The sequence below is a fragment of the Musa acuminata genome, chromosome BXJ2-7 (genome assembly GCF_036884655.1).
Source record: "Musa acuminata AAA Group cultivar baxijiao chromosome BXJ2-7, Cavendish_Baxijiao_AAA, whole genome shotgun sequence".
Lineage (NCBI taxonomy): Eukaryota > Viridiplantae > Streptophyta > Magnoliopsida > Zingiberales > Musaceae > Musa > Musa acuminata.
The window spans coordinates 1,461,099-1,477,115 of record NC_088344.1 but is presented as its reverse complement, the minus strand read 5'-3'; the positions used below and the strand labels follow the sequence as shown (position 1 = coordinate 1,477,115).

General features: G+C 37.4%; 2 protein-coding genes across 3 annotated transcripts in view; one reads left to right on the top strand and one right to left on the bottom strand.

Moving 5' to 3' along the window:
* The window catches only part of LOC103990886 (vacuolar protein sorting-associated protein 52 A), a 28,515-nt gene extending 22,766 nt beyond the window's left edge, over window positions 1-5,749 (bottom strand). Inside the window, exons 1-4 of the mRNA XM_009410176.3 lie at window positions 5,236-5,749; window positions 4,311-4,405; window positions 3,203-3,260; window positions 1,499-1,594 (exon numbers count right to left, since the gene is read on the bottom strand). Coding sequence (XP_009408451.1) covers window positions 1,499-1,594; window positions 3,203-3,260; window positions 4,311-4,387 — 231 coding nt within the window. The 5' untranslated portion in view covers window positions 4,388-4,405; window positions 5,236-5,749. The remainder of the gene's footprint in view (window positions 1-1,498; window positions 1,595-3,202; window positions 3,261-4,310; window positions 4,406-5,235) is intronic.
* A 2,015-nt stretch (window positions 5,750-7,764) lies between these two features.
* LOC135616541 (probable polygalacturonase At1g80170) lies at window positions 7,765-13,559 on the top strand. 2 transcript variants are annotated; one of them, XM_065115836.1, is made up of 11 exons: window positions 7,765-7,929; window positions 8,017-8,380; window positions 8,507-8,805; window positions 9,646-9,774; window positions 9,942-10,112; window positions 10,210-10,230; window positions 11,168-11,375; window positions 11,889-11,970; window positions 12,079-12,187; window positions 12,326-12,442; window positions 13,078-13,559. In XM_065115836.1, the coding sequence occupies exons 3-11, from the start codon at window positions 8,545-8,547 to the stop codon at window positions 13,369-13,371; spliced, it is 1,392 nt and encodes a 463-aa protein (XP_064971908.1). In that variant the 5' UTR covers window positions 7,765-7,929; window positions 8,017-8,380; window positions 8,507-8,544; the 3' UTR covers window positions 13,372-13,559. The 2 variants fall into 2 exon arrangements, with proteins under 2 accessions (XP_064971908.1, XP_064971909.1); XM_065115837.1 differs by lacking the exon at window positions 10,210-10,230 and having other exon boundaries at window positions 7,765-8,380.
* Window positions 13,560-16,017: the final 2,458 nt, after the last annotated feature.

The window sequence follows — 16,017 nt, the reverse complement described above, 5'->3', positions numbered from 1 at the left end:
GGTGGCTTTCAGTTGTGAATGCTTAGTAGGTCATGGTACACCATACATTAAAATGAAAACCACGGATTGCAAGACCACCCGGACCAATAGGGTATGTGAGGTTAAGAAATAAAAATGGGGCTTAATGGTAACCCTGTACCGCATGTGCATCTGCGTGCCCATTGACGCCAAACTGGTAAAATACCAGTTGGTGCATACTGATATGGGCAAAACTGAAATCTTTATTACTAATATTCTCTGTATAAAAATTAACGCCACACATGGGGACCCCGATTGGCATGCCTTAAACCCCGAACTGGCATTGCTTTTTATGTTGATCATGGGTGCACTTAGGAATAAAGAAACTAAAACAATAGAGCACTCCCTGAGATCATAAGTCGTTGCATCCGTGCCTTGCCATACACCCCATCTAAGCGAAAAATCCACACTAAATTTTAATTATAACATTAAGAATATTACTGATAATCTTCAACTCTTTTATGAGCTAACTTATCATTCCTCAAGTTGACTAAGGTACTTCAAGTATCCTATTATTTTTGGCTAATGGCAATAATAAGTGTGTGCTCCCCAATATTTGATTCAACTAAATCATTGCCAAAATAGTCAGTTTTCTATAAATTTAAGCTAAATCCATGACACTTATGTATTTCTTTGGTAGTATTATATACAAATGAAGACTTTTTAAGGTACGGAACATCCTATTATTAATCTTAGTTATATGCTATTGTGCTATTTTACTTTCTGAACAATCTGCAGGTTTACAAGAATTGTACCATAAGATAGGAAAATTACAAATTACATGAGCAATGTGGCAACAAATATCTTGAAATTGTCTTATAATATTTTTGTTTCTCAATTACCAAACAAAGCTAGGGATAAGGATTAAAATATCACTTGGACCAGCACCAATGGTCCAATCAAGTACCAGGATCAAACATATAACTCATTACCTCTACATATTATTTTTTCTTGTCTTTTATCATCATCGTATTCCAGGGTACCAGTAGGTATGGATCAGTAGGCCACCGGGTATTCCAGTACTATATTGGTTTGATAGGACACCGGTATTGACAAATATCTAAATCCTTGACCGAGGTGTTTTTAGATTTAAAAAAATGACAATGACTAAACTAAACAAAATTAATTGTCAAAAAAATACAATGGAATCTCAAAGGAGAACAGGTCTTCTCAACATCAAGAATCATATATTGACTGACAAGATAAGTAATGTATCATCCACAAAAAATAATAGTAATGTTGCAAAATCTATTTACAAAAAAACACTTAGTTTTGTCATTTCAAACTAGGCCAACCCTGCTAATTTTTGTTTGCATTCATAACTTTCCACCCTGCATCCATACTGGAAGTGTTTCATTCAAGATATACAATTGTGCCTTAATCATTCACCCTTTTGTGTTTTTCATTCTTGGTCCTTCTTACAAGTTTCATCTAATAAGTTAAATCAGGACAAGTAACTTCCTGTTGTAAATCCACGAACCTGAATTGAGTCCAGTTCAACCTGGCGTACATTGTTCTCAACACCTTTTGTGTACTCTCGTAATTTCGTGCCTTTAGAAAGTATATTTGCCACTTCCTGAAAATCAACCAATGAAGAATGATCAATAGATTCACCAAGAAGTAAAAAATTGGTCAAGAAGATAAAAATAAAAAAAAAACTTTAAACATGCATAAATATGATTCTTTTGTAAATAATGCTTCTTTGAAAAGAATAAAATATGCAGGACTCCAAAATTTAAATATGTCGTGGGCTAAGAAAAGTTGGCCTACAAGTACACACATGCATTACTGTGTACATTCATGTCCACAGTATTTGTTGATACATTTGTTCCTACTTATTTGTGTACACAAGGGCAGGCCAGTCTGCGGAAGCATTTATTAGCCAGTCACCTATTTATAACTAGCACTGAAAGTAGCACATAGTCACATTAGAAATGAAATATGTAAATGTTACCACTTACCTGCTTTACCACATGACATGTTCAAACATCCATCCAAATTCCAAAAGATCACTAAAACCTATAATAATTATCTATCAAATGAAAAAAAAATTGGCTCCAACTTGTGATTGTCCACACATCTACATACATATGGCATCCATGAGCCTTCAATGCTATGCACATAAATATGTATGTATCCATGCGCTTATACACTTACTCCATGTGACAATAATTCAAAAGTGGTAGAAACAAGAACTTAACAGCATTTATTCATGTAGATGTACCAATGTAACAATGGGAAGTCAAAAATGAGACAAAATCCAAAAAGGAATCCACAATCATGCATTCACCATCTAGTATAATATGTTCCCCATGAAATGAAGTTCCAGCCATTAAGATAAAAGTAACTCAATGAATCAAAAGCTAACTCTGGCCCTTTCTGAAACAATGATTGTCATGCCAGGCGATGCATATTGGTACATGTTGGACTGTAGCATGCTAGAAAGGGAATCAGCATGCACCATACTGTGTCATGCAGGAGCAGACAACGTAAAGCTAGGTCAAAGTTTGGCCTATGCCAACAGGAATTAAGGCATGATGACTGAATTTTGTGCCATGTAGGGTAAACGGCATGCCATCATGCCACAAAATGACAATCCTTGGCTTAAAAGTACAATTTAGGTCTCATGCTTCACTTGGAATTTATACATAAACCTCGTCTCTGAGTTATAGATCTAAACTGACGGCATGTGTGTTTGGCAAAAACTTGCGAGTGCATGCAAAAGAGTCAGCAGTACAAATCTGAAAATCTGAATGTTGAGAGATTTAGGTACAGATGTATAGAACTCAATGGTCCAAAAAAAAATAGATATGCCTTTGTAATTTGTGCCTTTATGATCAAATCAACACACATGGTGGGAATTAGGTTTTGCAGGACCTTCAAAAATAGCCAGTCCAGGTCCTTTAGTAACAGAAAACAAGGGACAAACCATCTCTACATTAGGATGCATTTACAAAAGAAGGTGAACAGAGAAGGTTATTAGATTTGAATCCAGATGCAAACTGAACAGTGCTCGAGTATAGAGACTAGAGAGTAGTGCAAGTTGTCATTGTAAGTTAGAAAGCCAAATTGAGGTTAAAGAAGCAGATGGAATTTACAAAGTCTACACAGGTAGACGCAGAAATACATATCCAGCACAACTCAAATTCTAAAACTTGTAAGATGTGAGATTATAGCTACTTACTTCTACATTCTTGCATTCTTCAAGTTCTTCTTGCAGTCCCTCCAATGAAATATCATCACTGAACACAAAAAAGTAGATATCATATACAAGCATAGAGTGGAACTCTAGTAAAGAGAAACACGTAATTCTCACACTAGATAGTATGTCAATTTTGGTTTAAATACTATTATCAGTTGATTAAGACAAACACACTAAAAATGACATGTTAGCGAAACTGAATATCATTGTGTTGCCCCGAGTGAAACTTGGAACCAAGCCAAGAATTGGAATCCGTTTTACATTTCAAACCTTGTTGTGCCATAACAGGAATCATCATGCTGACCTTATAAAGCCTCACAGGTTTGATTCCAAGGGATAGGCATGATCATTAAACATCATGCTAATAAATAAACAACTTTTTCATCTTTTGTTACAGTGTATTAAGTGCAAGAAACTCACGATCGAGAACTTACTAAATACTCTTTTAGTGAGAAAATTCCAATCTAATTCTAGAATTGCCCCATCTGAAGTCACAAACTTTATGCATACACCACCACAACTGATAATATAGACTTGTCTCTTCAAGGTCCTTGCAATGTCTAAAACTTAAAACTTAGTTGTCATGAGTAAAATACAAAAGTTCCCTCATATGCCACCACTCCCCACTATTTGCAGCAGAAGACAGGTTATCTAGCAGCATACTTGTCAAATCCTAACTTTACAAAAGGAGAAAGAAGTGAGGTGCAAACCTCAAAGTACCCCTGATTCAACTATTTGGCTAGGGCCTGCTAGAATTTTTTTATATATATAATCAAGAACTGTCTTAAATGCAATTAAATTAAGAAGAAATAAGTACTGATTTAATTGAATTTAAGATTCAGATTGATCAGACTGTGTGAGGATATAAATTTAAGGATATGCACAAAGATTGAGCATCCCACAGAATGCATACAATCATAATTGAGATAACACTAAAGAGTGAAAGCATAAAAAGATCAAACACAAAGACAATACATAGTAACAAAAATCAAGTTATAGTATTCAAGTAACTTCTGTCTACATTCAGATGCACCAAATGTAAGAAGTTAAATGTCCTCTAACAAGTAAGAGGGATAATTAGAAACTAGACCTGCTTCCATCCTCGTCTAAAGCCAAATCTCCAACAAACAATCCCAAGTCAAACGTTTGTTTCTCATTGTCTTGCATCCTTACACTCGTTTCAGCCTGCATAAACAGGTAGAATATAAGAAGAAAATCTATTTGAAAGTAACTTGTTAATTAAATGAGAAAGAAAATATATGTATCGCTGCAAGGTTTCAAATACCAGCAGCATAATGCAAAAATGTAAAAAAACAATGAAAAGAAGAACACAAAATAAGAAAGAACACAACAATAAAGCCATTTGTCAATATCATCACATAATAGTTTGCTTTGGCTTGTAAAGTACGTCATATGAATTATTTGTGACAGAATTATCAACTAAACAACATTCATTTGCAACTCAAGAAGGCACCCAGATGGAAGTTCAAATGTAAATAGAAAATAAGTATATCAGCAACGCGTAGTTCTCTCCTTGTCATCTTGCCATTCCCAGAGCCATCAGCTTACCCATTGGCAAACCTCTAAAACCTGGTGTAAGCTTCAACTAGCCAAACTGAAACAAGTCACGAAGAGAATAATTGGGACGAATTTGATTGGCATACACATAGTCAATCTAACCATAAGCAAAATGTGCAATGAGGCTTGTGGAGCAACATCTGAGTTAAAACATTCAGAAACTATACAGTGCAATTTATAGTTCATAGCTCCCTCTACTCGCTTGGTCTAGATCCCAGCGACAAATAAAGAGAGGGGGATCGTGGCAGCGGAAGGCCTGCAAGGGATGGATTGAGAACAATCCCGTTGGTTTTGGAATAAGGACAGAGGCGAGGTGAGCTCGGTGGATCTTTGAGTGCATAGATCTAGATCTATGCACCCTTTTCTAGAGAAGACGAGAAAAAAGAACAACAAATCTTGATCAGCCGCTAAAAGTCCAAAGGGAAAGAAAAAGAAACCTCGCGTCTCGCAGCGATGATCGACTCCAACACCTTGTCGCCGGAGTCGCCCCTTGGCGACCTCTGTAGCCGGGCGAAAAGAGGGCTTCGACCGGGATCGGATGTCGGCGGCTCGGCCCGGTTGAAATATGGGCGCTGCTGCCTCGGGAGACTGCGCCAACGACACTGCCAATTGAGGCGACTTACGTAACGACACAATTCACGAGTTAATGACGTGGCAGTTCACCGACCTCGCGTGGAGGACGACGTAAAAGGAAAAATGAGCCTAAAATTATAAAATAGAAGAGAAGGAGGCAGCGGCGAAGGAAAGGAGAATGAGCAGGGGAGGGAAGGACGCGGCGGAGGAGGAGAGGGAGGGAGGAAGGCGGCTGCGGAGAATGATGAGAAAGAGAATAAGAGTGCTGGTCATCAGGGCAGGCGGAGGCGAACGCGAGTGGAAAAGCGGGCGGTGGGGGACGCGATCGACGATGCAGGCGACGGCGAACTCGGGCGGAGGGGAACGCCCAAGAGACGAGAGATTAGGAGAAAACTGGGTTTTATTTATTTTTTTATTCTTTAAAAATTAGGAGAGATGAGAGACCTTATTTATCGAACGGAACGAAGTCCGGTTCACAGACCTTATTTTCCGGTTCATAGGACTTGCCGTTCGATAAGCGCTTTATGACACATGAACGGCTCGAAATTGGATCGATCCACGAATTGACGAGCAATCAGACCGATAAATAGGTACAAGATTTGGAGGTCAAGAATGTCTTTACATCTAACATTTTTTTTCTTAAGTTTATTATTCACAATCTTTTTTACTATTGATATTTTTTTTAATATTATTTTATTATTTATCATCCTTATATTTTTTTCATATTTCATCCTCGCTATCGATCCTACTACTAACGTCACCCATATGTTTGTTGTAAACTTTGTTTATCATTCCTTTGATGCCTCTTCGATCATCGTCGATATCTATACAATAATTTTTTCATACTCATTATAAATATAGTTCATTCGATATTATTTAACCTCGCTTGTCATCCCCTCGATGTTCTCCTCCAAAATTAAATATTATTTATATGAATCCTTCTTCATCGACTACAGTGTCTTTATATATGTTTACGATGATTTTGATGAGCGTTATTGTGGAGGTGTCGAGACAATGTAATTTTACCAAAAAAAAGAACATTATAATTGGGAAGTCTTTTTTTAACATGTTTTTATTCATAAACCAATAAGAATATATTCAACAAAGGTTGATAAATTAGTTTGTATTATATTTTAATTCTTTCTTCTTTGATGAAAGTTTTCTTATACGGGCTTATAGTGATTATGCGAAAATATCAGGAAACATTGTAGCTGGGCATGTAAGTCTACGTTATGACGTACTTTTGTTTCTAAGTCAATATATTTCTTCCACAACAAATCTCAATAAACTTAAGATAGCTGCTAACAAATTATATATTTCTAAAAAAATAGTAAGTAGATATTTTAACTAAAAATTAATTATGTTTGTAGTTTTTAGTCGCTGTGGTTTCATCCGTACCATAAAAACTGTATGATCGGTTTTTAGATCACTCTATAGGAAAAGAGAAAAAAAAGAGAGAGTGGATAGACGGACTGTCTTTTCAATGATATTTTGAGGATTAACTCAAATAGGGAGCACGATAGAAAAATACCAAAAATGAAAGTACCTCTTGGAAAAAAAAACTTTTAAAAATAATATTTTTAAATTTTTTATTATTTTTAAATTATCGCCTCGTAAAAAAATGTAAATAACCTTTTTTTTAATGTTCTAAGTTTGAAATTTTTTAATATTATAAAAAAATATTCTAAGTTTGAAATAAAATATTCTAAGTTTGTAGTGTTAGAACTTTGAAAATATTATAAACTATTTTTAATCTCATAAAACATTCTAAGTTTGAAAAAATTTTCATAGAATATTTTTTTTAGAAATTATCATTTTATCCATTTGGATCACTACCCTTCATCATGTTTTCGCTCGCACTTAGTTGTACTTTTGTCCTCATCGACTATCCTTTTCCGCTTCATGCCTGGTTGCCTCACTCGTTGGTTCTTATTATGATAGATTACAATCCTTATACGAAGAAGGAGAGATCACTCGTTGGTCTCTATGTAACCATCGCATAGATAATTATCGACAAGGGAAGAGTCTAAAGAAAGAAAAAATAATGATGAGTTTAATAAAAAGGGAAAAGGCCAACAAGGTTCGTGAAAGTGGCCCTTGTGACTCCTCTTACCTCGTGCATGGTCCACGATCGATCACGATGAGAGTCGACGAGTTTGTTGCTACGCGCGGGAGAAGATATGGCTAGGGCTAAGCTACAAAAATTTTCAAATATTATAAGAATAAAATAATCTTTTAACGAGTATGATCAGAACGTTAGTTATTTTAAAAAATTCGACCATATATATATATATATATATATATATATATATATAATAAATTAATTAATTTGGATCAAACACGGGTAGGCAAGTAAAAAGAAACTCGCCACTTTCCGCCATGACCTCCGCCTATCTCCTTCCGTAGGGAGCCCTTTCTTGGCCGTTGCTCCGTCTCTCTCACATTCCTCATTTCTGGCAGCCCCCTCTGTTCCCCTGCCCAACCCCCACCCTCGCTCTGATCCGCTCGTCCGTGTCACTCTCCGACAACCGGTGCCATGGCGGCGCAGAGGAGGAGCGGTATTTATGTACTCAACGATCTCCTCTTCGGTCGAGCGCTGCGATTCCAACCACCTCCGGTTCATTACCGTGGGCGTTTTCCCGCAGGACCCCGCCCGCCCCCTCTCGTGAAGGCATGATCGAGCACGCGTCTTCTGTTTCGGTTGGGGCATAGGTGGCTGGAGTAAGGGAGACGCCAGCCGTGGCGGCTAAGCTTACGGACCTACGTACGGTTCAAAATGACGTGAGAGCCGTAGCCAGTTCTGGCCACCCTCTCTAAACGCGATCCCTTCATTGGCAACAGAATGGGTTACACTACCTCTCCATGATGGACGAGGAGGAGGAAGAGGAGTAAAGCATAAACTTGGAATGTCGGCAGCTAATTCTCTTATACTTCAAGTCAGAAAGAGACCACCACCACCACCATTGCCGCCATCTTCTCTTCTACACTTGGAAGCCAAGCCAAGCCAAGGTATTGCTCTTCTGAACAGACGAGCTCTCCTTTGTGAATGGCTTTTTCCTGTAAAGTAACCTCCTTTTTGCTTCTTGCTTCCCTTCTTGATTTATATTGGATCCCTGAGCTCCCATCGTCTAACAGGTAGCTTGCAGCACAGATCAAATTTCTAGCCGAGGTGTATGGAGAAGTCATCGGGCTCGTTCATGTTTCTGATGCTGCTCATGTTGATGATAAAGGTCAGTTTTAGTGATGAGGAGAGTTTTACTCCTGACGAAAGTCGGCTCTGGTTTGATGGAGATGGAGAAAGCGAGCTGGAAAAAGGAGAACTTTCCTATGAAATGGATTCAGTTCTAATGCGAGGAAGTGAACGGGTGGCACGTATTCCTGTGAATGTCGATAGCTTTGGCGCAGTTGGCGATGGAGTAGCAGATGACACCCAGGTGCAGTTACAGCACCCAGTTCTTGACTATTTTATTTGAAATATCTTTCTTTCATTAATATTTTCTTTTTCAGTTGAAAGTCTAACCTGATGATCTGATAAAAAAAATCTTGGAGATAGCAACAACCAACGCAATTTGAGCCTCATGCCAAGCAAACACTTATCTAGCAATGTTTCTTAGTTTAATCATCTTGAATTTATAGAGGTTTTTTACAGTAAGTTAGGATTTGTTTTAGTATTTAAGTTTTTTCTTTAAGTTGCTTACGCTCTCATCATTTTCACATGAACATGACATAATTGTTTCAACAAGACGCAGACCAACCTTGTCCATTATGTGGTCACAATGTGATGGAGGCTGTAGATATCCAACGAATCTTATAGATCTTAATAAATAAGATACTTGGGAGTTTAATTTATAAACTTCAGGATGCTAATTCTTTTAGATGTACCTAAAACAACAGCTTTAATGCAAGTATCTAATCGAGAGGAATATGTATGGTATGTTGCAGATCAGCCAGTAGCCTGATAGATTTGTCCCACTCAATTAGCATACCTATGTGTCTAAGGTTTTGTTGTACCAGTGGTAAAGGTAAATTTTGTTTGAGGTTCTTCAATGTTTTAAGGATCAGTGAATGACAACAGTGATGCCTCTTGGCAAAAAAGTTACCTCCATCCTTCCAAGACTGGCTCTTCATATTGAAGCCTCAAGATTCAAAAAGCCAGTGAGAATACAGTGTTAAAATTAGGAGTAATACTGCTCCAGTATCATGTTTACTTTATGCATATGTTAGTTCTGCTACCGTGTGTTCGGGCTTTGATTGATATCTAAAATTTCTTGCAGGCGTTTCGAGATGCTTGGGAGACAGCTTGCTCTTTGAAGAATGCAGTATTTCTCGTGCCTGAGCGGCGGCATTACAAGGTTAATGCCACTAAGTTCAGAGGGCCCTGTCAAAAAAATCTAATTGTACAGGTACTAGTTGTCTTTTTTTGTTACCTTATGCATTGCAATGTATACGTAAGAATCCTGTGTATGCTGCTGCTTTTCTTACAATTATAGCAGACAAAATGTATATACAACACATTTGCCTTAAAACAATCATGAGTTCTAAGGAAAGAGTCCATTTGGGAATTGATCAGGTGAGTGGGACCATAGTGGCACCAGATGAGCCCAAGGATTGGGATGTCGAACACCCGAGAATGTGGCTCTTTTTTTCAAAGCTAAAGGGGGTCAAGTTCCAAGGTGGAGGGATAATTGATGGCTCTGGTAGCAAATGGTGGGCTGCTTCATGCAAGATTACGACAACCAATGTGAGAGATAACTTGTCATCTATCTTGATGTTTCTTTTATTCTGTGCTATTTGCTTCTTTCTCACATGTTCTCTTTTTTTATTTTGCTTATTTGCAGCCATGCAAAGGGGCTCCCACGGTATGATTTTCTTGCATGCTTCTTTGGTAGGGTTATTATGGATGGACTTTAGCTGCATACATGGAAAAATATGTTCATTAAATCATTTTTCGTGGTCCAAGGGCCCATTAGTTGAGATATTTCCAATGAAACTCATTGGAAATTGTCTCTAAATCATGGTTTAACATAGCAAATAGTGAACCCTTATGTTTGAGGTCAGATCCTCATGGTGATAGATTATTGTGTTACTCAGGCAACCAGGAGTGAAGAGATTCCAGAAATAAACCTTTCTGGAAATAGTTAGAATAGGTGGAAAAAATTGTTGGCCACGTTAATGCTTTGTGCTATCTGATGATCCAAAATTGGCCAAGGACAAGGAGAGGATTACTTTGTTACTCAGGCAACCAAGAGTGAAGAGATTCCAGAAACAAACCTCTATGGGGATGGGGAATTCATGATTTTTCTTTCTTGGAAGAGGTGCAAGAAAATGTTGGCCACATTGGTATTCCATGTGATCATACGATTCAAAATTTGCCAATGACAAGGATAGGAACAAACTTTGGATGGATAGAAGTTAATATGTATGTTTCAGTAGATATGTGGATTCAATGTGGATGTGTGATGAATGATACGAGTTGGGTTTAGGATGGATATAGTTATAGTCTGGCATACATCAAATATGTTACTAGGATGTAGTTATGATAGTAACTCGAGTGTATGAATAATATTAATTTCAAGACTTCCTTTCAAGCAAGAAATTGGAAGAAAAAATTCTGAACTTTTATAACCTTGCATCATCTATCATACCAATCAACATCTTAAACTATATGATGCTGTAGGAAATTTGAATCATGAAAATTACTGAATAAGAATTCATCAATAGCACCTACATATCTACCAAAGACAATTATAAAATATTAACAAAAGCACCGATAGTTACAGTGACCAATTGTTGCAGGCACTTACAATCGATTCGAGCTCTGCAATAAGGGTAAAAGGCCTCACCGTACAGTCTGCTCAGCAGATGCACTTCACAATATCTCGGTCAGATGCTGTACGAATATCTGGAGTGCGCATATTGGCCCCAGAAGATAGCCCCAATACAGATGGCATTCATATCACCGAGTCATCTAATGTCGCTATCCAGAATTGCCACATTGGAACAGGTACATTACACACCTGATATATGTTTTTTCAAATGCTTGTATGTGGCGATTGTGTCATTTTGAAGTTGCATGCATGTCTGTTCTCCAGAAAAGTGTTATGCAGGTCGATGAAAATAGAAATCAGAGTTATCTCTTTTCTGATAATTTTTGCATCTTTCTGGACCAACTTTCTGGTTAACCTGCATGATTGTATCACCTGTAAATACAACCAAATAGGGTTATTTAAGTGAAGAAACATAACTCAGAAATCCATATACAGTAACAAACAATGCACATATTGTACCGTGGGATTACTTATCAGCGTGGCAGCCTCAACGTGAGCAATATCTTCTTAATTATAAACCCCTACCAGATAAAGGTTGTTGAACCTGAATGAAAACTTTTGTTGTTGTTGTTATTGTTTTGCCGATTACATGTGCCTTTCTAGATGTATTTTTTGATATAGTGACTCTGATTATGGTTAGCTATAAGCAAGAAATTGTTGACAAGGAAATGATTTTGTTGATCAAATAGGGGATGATTGTGTTTCAATTGTGAACGCTAGCTCAAATATCAAGATGAAGAACATTGAGTGTGGGCCAGGGCATGGAATCAGGTACCACTAAGTATTGGGCTCAAAATATATAAAAAAGCTTTGGATGAAAATGTAACCTGCAAGTTTAGAATAATGACATGATTCCTTTCTGTTGGAAATGGATGCTAGCATAGGGAGCCTAGGGAAGGACAATTCAACAGCAATAGTTACAGGTGTCGTCTTGGACACGGCTACACTCACTGGCACTGAAAATGGACTAAGAATCAAGACGTGGCAAGTAAGTACTATGCAGGCATTTGCTTGATATCTTATATGCTTTTGGTCTCCAGGGAAAGGAAACTCTCATTATAGGATGTGACCATTACAACTTATTATATGCATGGTTAACTGCCTAAGATCTCAAATTGCTGAACAGGGGGGCTCAGGATATGTTAAGTCAGTGCGCTTTGAGAATGTGAAGATGAATGATGTCAAGAATCCAATTATCATAGACCAGTTCTACTGTGATTCCCCAAAAAGTTGCAAGAACCAGGTGAGAAGTCATTTCAGTTGACTACTTTGTTTCATTAAGACACAGAGAACATAACTGATGTTTATGTACCCAATTGCTTGCAATTACTGCTTCAGCTTTAGGATGGGCTAATGTATATTAGAAAAATGGGTAAAAAAATGTGATGGTAGAAAGGCAAACTAATTTTTCCAGTGTTTGTACCTTTCCTAGTAGTCTAGAAATTATGATAACGAAGATCTAGCTGCAAGAAAAGCTACTAAACAAGGTTATAATTCTAAATTTTTGATTACAGGATAAGTATTTAAGTATGCTTACTAAGGTATCGACATCGTGTACTAATCTTGCAGACTGTAATTGTGGTTTTGGCAGCCTAAGCATTTCCATTATTCTATACTTTGCCCTTGTCTGGTTGATGGGTTGGTCTAATTAGCAAAATATTTCAAATAACAACATCCTTATCATGAAACCAATTTGGTTGCTGAGTACCAAATTCTCTAAAACTTCAACAAAGAACATTTAGATGAGATGATTTGGTAACTAGGATGGTTTCTACAAAATTTATTTATCTTTCAATCCAGTGATCTTCTCTTGTTGAGTAAAATTTTTTAAGATAAGCTATTCAGGTTGATTTGTTTTTTGTGCTCATTATTTTTCAGACATCAGCAGTGAAGATAAGCCAAGTCATCTACAGGAATATAAGCGGGACGTCCAGGACTTCTAAAGCTATGAAATTTGCTTGCAGCGACAGCGTACCATGCAGCAACATTGTTCTGAACAACATTAACCTTGAGACGGAAAATGGCACAGCAGAAACCTTCTGCAACTGTGCGATGGGATTCGACTATGGGATCGTGCAGCCTAAGGCAGATTGCCTCAAGTCCTCCAGCTGCGGTGGAGTCGAGGAAGACAACCAGGCGCAAACTCATGATCCTATCCACACAGAGCTGTGATTTGGATCCTTAAAAATCCATCACAAAACAGTGAAGATGAAGATTCTGCTTTATCATGGAGTGCTGCTAGATTCTAAGCAGATATTAGCTGGTCAAGATGTCTATCAAAATTGTTTGAGTAGCTATGATAGAACAGTTGAAAAAACAGAAATAAACATTAATATATTTCTGTGACTTCATAATTATAATTTTCGCTTTCTTTGAAGAAAAAATAGCTCCCTAGAATGTTGGTGGAAGGATGAGCTCCAGTCTAATTGCAAACCTTAATTACACTACATATGTATCGATCCTTCTCGAGTCGCATTGACGGCAAACACAGTGCACTAAATTCATTTAATTTTTTTATTTATTCTTTTTCAAATAAGATAAAATGAATGGGATGAGATTTATATAATTCAACTATGACAACTTTTTTCTTTGGATCGTAACATCTATTTACTTTATAGGACCTTATTGAATCAAACAATTAAGGTAAGCTAGAAAAGATTTCATTCTTACAAACAAGTTAGTGCCACGAACATCAAAGTGGATCAAATCTACTGGCTCATTACATCCAGAAGTTGATGATTGCAATTGGTGTCACATCATCATCAACAGTGTGGCCACATTCCTCACAGCAAATCACAAGAACAACATCCTCAGAGATTCCCACCAAGTCCCGCAACTTACAGATACAACACATCACAGCATCTAGGAGAAGGGACACAGAGAAGGAGGTCATCACAGTTGGCCTTCGGTGCCTTCAAGCACTGGTTAAGAACAAGCAAGATATTGTTCGATGAAGGGCATGAAACTCCGACAAGAAATGCTCGCAGGGATTAAAGAAAGACCACAATGTGCTTCGAGACATTTCTCTCCACACACCTGTCCGATTGAGATCAATAAAACACCCTCATCATCTCATTAATTAGCCGAATCTAATTCACGAAAGGAGCATCAGAATAACGACATGATGGCGACACAGAAGAAAGGATGAGCTTTAAGGTGACGATAGGAGTATTCTTTGATGATTTGAATGATAAAGGGTCGAGTTATGTGATCGATCTTTCTTGCTCACACTTTGCAGTGAAAGACACTCATTTGATGATTATGATTCTTAACACAGTTGAGCTTTATCCAGAACTCTCCATGACTACAAGTCATGATTCCCATGACGCTGTGCTTCACTTGCCTGTGTATAAGAAACTTATCTCCATAAACGAAAAGAGAATGGACTCGTCTCTTTCCACCGGGCCTCTCTCTCAAGCACCCTCCACAGTCTACCTTCCTCTCCCTCTCCTCGATTCTTACTTATCAGTACACCAAGAGCAAAGGAAGGGAAAAAAAGAAAGAAAAGGAAGGTATCGATTCTCTAAAAGAATTCTCATTCCCACTAAAGGGAGAAACGGATATCATATCTGTCTATCATCTTTATCGTAATCTTAGGTAGCTCGTTTTTCTACGATATAATGATATCTAATTTAAGCTCGGGAGAGTTATTTTTGTCAATTTTGACAATCCTTTTTTTTTATTTTAGTACGTGACGGAGATGAAAAATGACATGGTAATTTCACAAGTATCTAAATTAATGACACCATATAACATCTAATAGGAGGATATCATTAATCATTTACATCTGATATGTATCTTTCGTATAATATTTAGGTTAAAAAAAAAAAAAGAAATTAAAATCTATCTCTCATAGATCCGCCCATGTTGATATGGGTCCAAAGTAAATAATTATATGTTATTCTTACTCATAGATAAAATGCTAAACTAACATAGTTATAGATGATTAAATATCGCTCCCACATAGAATATTTAATGAAATATTTTATCCACTCGCTATTAGATACAAGAGCTAACTTTTAACGTAGTCAAAGAGATAATTTATTTTTCATCACTCGCGAATATATTCACCTATTTCGGGTTACTAACTTAAGAGTCGAAATGACTATATTAGAATTTCATGACCTCGATTTTCATACGAGTACCATCCCAAGAACTTGACATTTTCACCTTGGAGGCACCACGGACAATCCTGCACACGTGAGTATGTACCATGTTAGACTAACCAAGATGTTAATGATATTTTATTATAATATTTTTGGTATTAGATGAATGGTCTGATGTCATAGGAATATCTTCTCACTGAATCCCTCAATGATTACTCGAGCGAAGAGGCTTTGCCCCTGACCTATAATACTTTCATCCAAGGGGGGTAGCATCCACCCTATCATATATTGGTGCATCTACCTCAGTGCATACACCGATATGATACTGGCACATATTCAATGACTTGAGATTCTCACCCTTGGGGATAACCCTAAGCCATCTACATATCTCTGTTGAGTTCTTAAATCTCACTCGGTAAGTATATATGCTAACAAGCATGATACAAACACCTTTAGGGGTAGCAACAAGCATGATACAAACACCTTTAGGGGTAGCCCCAGCCATCTACTCATCCCTATCAAGTTATTGAACCTCATTCAATAAGTATAAATGCTAACAAGTATGATACAAGCCATCACTTCACTTTTGCCCAAGTTATTCTAATAGATGGTGCCACCGACTCAACCATAGTCCTTAGCTCTATTGCCACTGGCACCCATTAAAATTCTTCAATCCAATATGGTGTCGATATCTCAAGAGCGTTCGAAGCCT

Coding starts and splice junctions, on each gene's coding strand:
- LOC135616541 (XM_065115836.1), top strand. CDS start 8,545: ATGGAGAAGTCATCGGGCTCGTTCATGTTTCTGATGCTGCTCATGTTG. Junction 8,806..9,645: donor GAGTAGCAGATGACACCCAG/GTGCAGTTACAG, acceptor AATTTCTTGCAG/GCGTTTCGAGATGCTTGGGA. Junction 11,376..11,888: donor GAATTGCCACATTGGAACAG/GTACATTACACA, acceptor TTGATCAAATAG/GGGATGATTGTGTTTCAATT.